Source organism: Otolemur garnettii, unplaced genomic scaffold, assembly GCF_000181295.1.
Source record: "Otolemur garnettii isolate 467f Iridium unplaced genomic scaffold, OtoGar3 scaffold00001, whole genome shotgun sequence".
In the NCBI taxonomy this organism is placed as follows: domain Eukaryota; kingdom Metazoa; phylum Chordata; class Mammalia; order Primates; family Galagidae; genus Otolemur; species Otolemur garnettii.
This window is the reverse complement of record NW_003852396.1, coordinates 39,015,194-39,019,859: the sequence shown is the minus strand read 5'-3', so window position 1 is coordinate 39,019,859 and position 4,666 is coordinate 39,015,194. Positions and strand designations below refer to the sequence as shown.

At 40.2% G+C, this 4,666-nt stretch overlaps 1 protein-coding gene across 1 annotated transcript in view; it reads right to left on the bottom strand.

Annotated features, from left to right (window-relative positions):
• SWAP70 (switching B cell complex subunit SWAP70) overlaps positions 1 to 4,666 on the bottom strand; it is an 87,613-nt gene that overhangs the window by 25,049 nt on the left and 57,898 nt on the right. Inside the window, exon 5 of the mRNA XM_003781092.3 lies at positions 453 to 599. Coding sequence (XP_003781140.1) covers positions 453 to 599 — 147 coding nt within the window. The remainder of the gene's footprint in view (positions 1 to 452; positions 600 to 4,666) is intronic.

Sequence of the window (4,666 nt, the reverse complement as noted above, 5' to 3'; positions counted from 1 at the left end):
ACGCCCGGCCATTTTTTGGTTGCAGCCGTCATTGTTGTTTGGCGGGTCCAGGCTGGGGATTCGAACCCGCCACCTTAGGTGTACGTGGCCGGCGCCCTAGCCGGTTGAGCTATAGGCGCCGAGCCCACAGTATAAGATTGAAAATAAATTCACATTAGAAAAAATTCTTTCTAGGGTGCCGGCCCCAAATGCCAGAAGTGGCGGGTTCAAACCCAGCCCTGGCCAAAAACTGCAAAAAAAAAAAAACAAACAAAAAAGAAAAAATTCTTTCAGCAACTTTTAATTTTTGGTTCAGAAACTAAGGCAACCATATGCCTATAATATTTTAGAAATATAAATTGGGAGATTATTTTAAGGCTCTAGACAGAGGCTAGAAGGAAGAGGAAGAGAAACTACGTAAGCAGCAGGGGGCAGCACCAGGTAATCATGTGAAGAAGGAACCACAGCCTTACCTCTACACAGCAATTTTCATCCAAGAGAATATCTCCTTTCTTATCTTTCAGATCCTCACTTACATAATAAGAAATTATGCTGGGTTTTAGCACAAACCAGCGTTCAGTCCAATTTTTCCGTCTATGGCCTTTTTTCATCATATAACCCTAGGAAAGATTACATTTGATATAAAAACTTATCCTTTATATTTGTAAAAGTTGATATCTCTTCCTGGATCCTTGCCTATTGGATATATGATCCTACATATGATTATCAGTGATTCTTGCCCTTGGTAGATCACAGACCACCAAGGTACTATATCCAATCAAATTCAGGCACGCACATGCAGACAAAAGGTTGTACATTAATTTTAGACACTTCAGAGACAGCCCCTCCTCTAACTGATACACAGCTAATAAACTTAAAAGCCCCTGCTGTTGGGGTTTTTTTTTTAATTATTTATCTTTTAGAGATGCCTATAGAAAAATTTATAGATAAAACAAATACCTGGGATCTGCTTCAAAATAATACAGGAGAGGCAGAAATAGGTAATAGAATTAGCTATGCGTTGGTGGTCACTGGGGCTGGGTGATGGGTATACTATTGTCTATTCCATGTTTTTAGAAAAAGAAAGGACCTCTAACAGTAATTCTCAATAAATTAAAACCTCAATTAAAACCTTGAAGTCCTCTTTAGTCAGAGACCATGTTTCATATCTCATTATAGCACCAAAAACCTACACAAATTAAAATGCAGGCTCACCACCTGTAGCTCAGCAGCTAGGGTGCCAGCCACATACACCAGCAGTGGCAGTTTCAAATCCAGCCCAGGCCTACCAAACAACAATGACAACTACAACCAAAAAAAAAAAAAATAGCTGAGAGTTGTGGCAGGCACCTGTAGTCCCAGCTACTTGGGAGGCTGAGGCAAGAGAATAGCTGAAGCCCGAGAGTTTGAGGTTGCTGTGAGCTGTGACACCCCAGCACCCTACCAAGGGCAGCATAGTGAGACTCTCTCTCAAAAACGAACAAACAAAGAAAAACAAATTAAAACTCAATTAATAAGCTCGGCACCCACAGCACAGTGGTTACGGCACCAGCTATATGCACTGAGGCTGGTTGTTTTGATCCTGGCCTGGGCCAGCTAAACAATGACAACTACAACAAAAAATAGCCAGGCCTTGTGGCGGGTACCTGTAGTCTCAGCTACTTGGGAGGATGAGGCACAAGAATTGCTTAAGCCCAAGAGTTGGAGGTTGCTGTGAGCTATGATGTCATAGCACTCTACTGAGGGCAACATAGTGAGACACTGTTTCAAAAATAAAAATAAAAAAATAAAAAAATAATTCAATTAATGTTTACTGGTTGGCTCCATTAGGGAAAAAAAGCGAAGAATACCACCTGCAGAACAGAAAAAAGAAGGAAGGCCGAGCGCGGTGGCTCATGCCTATAATCCTGGCACTCTGGGAGGCCGAGGCAGGTAGACTACCTAAACTCACGGGTTTGAGACCAGCCTGAGCCAGAGTGGGACCCCAGCTCTAAAAATAGCCAGGCAGTGTGGCAGGTGCCTATAGTCTCAGCTACTTGGGAGACTGAAGCAAAAGAATGACTTGACCCCAGAAGTTTGAGGTTGCTATGAGCTATGACACCATGGCACTCTACCAAGGGCAACAAAGTGAGACTCTGTCTCAAATTAAAAAAAAAAAAAAAAAAAGGATAAAGTAAGGAAATCCCAAATCAGAGTTATTATTTGATATAATAAAGTAAGAAATTTGAAAGACCCAGCAAAAAATATGTAAGGTCAGGCGGCACCTATGGCTCAAAGGAGTAAGGCACTGGCCCCATATGCCAAAGGTGGTGAGTTCAAACCCAGCCCCGGCCAAAAATGGGGAAAAAAAAAAGTAAGTTCTATTTAACAAGCATTAAGCATCTTATATTTATATCATATGCAAGTCCGGTTGCTGAGAAAACAAAGATAATAGTCTAAATAATACAAATACAGGCTGGGTGCGGTGGCTTATGCTTATAATCCTAGTAATCTGGGAGGCTGAGGTGGGTGGATTACTAGAGCTCAGGAGTTCAAGACCAGACTGAGCAAAAGTGAGATCCCATCTCTACTAAAAATAGAAAAACCATCAGCATGTTGTGAAGGGTGCCCGTAATCCCAGCTACCAGGGAGGCTGAGGCAAGAGGGTCACTGGAGCTCAAGAGTTTGATGTTGCTGTGAGCTAAGATATCATGGCACTCCACCTCGGTAACAGAGTGAGACTGTGTCTCCAAAAAAAGAAAAAAGAAAAAAAAGAAAGAAAGACAAATACAACTTTCCTTTATAAAAGTACTTTGCCCAGAAGTAGGATAATTTTTCTGATTTTATAAAAATAATACAAAATCAAATAGAAATGTAAATAGTATAAAATGCATAAAGAAAAAATAAAGTTCACCAAAATCCGACAATCCAGAGATGACCACTGTGAGCATCCTTCTAGACAGCTCTATACACAGGCATCATGTTACGTGAAAGGGATTATAAGATACTGCCTGTCCAGCAATGTGGTTTTCTTACTGAATATGTCATGTAAATATTTCCAGATCAATGGATATGGATGTACACATGACAGGAAGGTGCTTTAAAAACAGTTTGGAAATGTGATTATTTAAATAGTTCTCTCATGTAGAATATAAATGTCTTAACATAATAACTAAGAGGGTGCTGTGAAGGCTATGTTAACCAGTTTGATGAACACATTTCAAATTAAAATATAAAGATATAAGATATAAAACCAGCACATTGTACCCCATGATTGCATTAATGTACACAGCTATGATATAATAATAAAAAATAAATAAATAGTTCTCTCAGACTAGATGTGGTGGCTCACACCTGTTAATCCTAGCACTTTGGTAGGCCAAGGCAAGAGGAATGCTTGAGGTCAAGAGTGTAAGACCAGTTTGGGCAACAAGAGATCCCACCTGTACAAAAAAAAAAAAAAAGTAACTGGGCACAGTGGTCCCAGCTATTCAGGAGGCTGAGGCAGAAGGACTGCTTAAGCCTAGAAGTTTGAGGTTGCAAGTGAGCTATTATGACGCCATTGTGCTCTAATCCCGGTAATAGAGCAAGATCCTATTTCCAACAACAAAAAGTTCTCTCAAAAGAGTATCTTTCCAATTCTTAACTGTTCCTTAAAATTGGGTGGCACCCGTAGCGTAGTGGGTAGGGTGCCGGCCACATGCACCAAGGCTGGCAGATTTGAACCCAGCCTGGGCCAGCTAAAGCAACAATGAAAACTGCAACAAAAACAATAACCAAAAAAAAAAAAAAAGCTGGGCATTGTGTCAGGCACCTGTAGTCCCAGCTACTTGGGAGGCTGAGGCAAGAGAATCGCTTGAGCTCAAGAGTTTGAGGTTGCCACAGCACTCTACCCAAGGTGACAGTTTGAGACTCTGTCTCAAAAAAAAAAAAAAAAATTGTACTAGTAATTCTTTAAAGTGAATGCCTAACTCAAATTAGACTTTCCATTTGATGCTGCAATCCCATTACTAGACATCTACCCAGAAGAAAAAAAAAATCAAATCACCTTACTATAAGCACATGTACACTAGATTGGTCATCACAGCTCAATTTACAATTGCCAAAATATGGAAACAACCTAAATGCCCACTAACCCAGGAATGAATTAACAAGGTGTGGTATATGTATACCATACTATTTAGCCATTAAAAAAGATGGAGACTTTACATCTTTTTTATTAACCTGATGGAGTTGAAACACATTCTTCTTAATAAAGTATCACAGGAATGGAAGAACAAGAATCCAACATACTCAATACTAATATAAAGCCAGCAGACAATCTAATACACACTCATGTATAAATGTGTGTACACACCCCAATAATACACACCCCAATCAATTCAAGGTGGTGGGCAGGGGAACAAGGGAGTGGGGAGATGGGAGGAGGGAGAGAGAAGGGGTGTGCTCCCATTTAAAGGGCACAATGGTTGGGGGTATGGCATACCTCTTGGGGACAGGACATAATTACAAGAGGAATTCTACCCAAAAAAGGTAGACATTGTAACCTAATTTTTTGTACCCGCAAATTAACCTGAAACAATTTTTAAAAATATATTAAAAAAATAAAGTAAACACCTAATACAAGACTGGGAAAATAAGAAAGTTTTTTTTTTTTGAGCCGGAGCCAGCCTCAAGCTATCCCCCTGGGTAGAGTGCCGTGGCATCA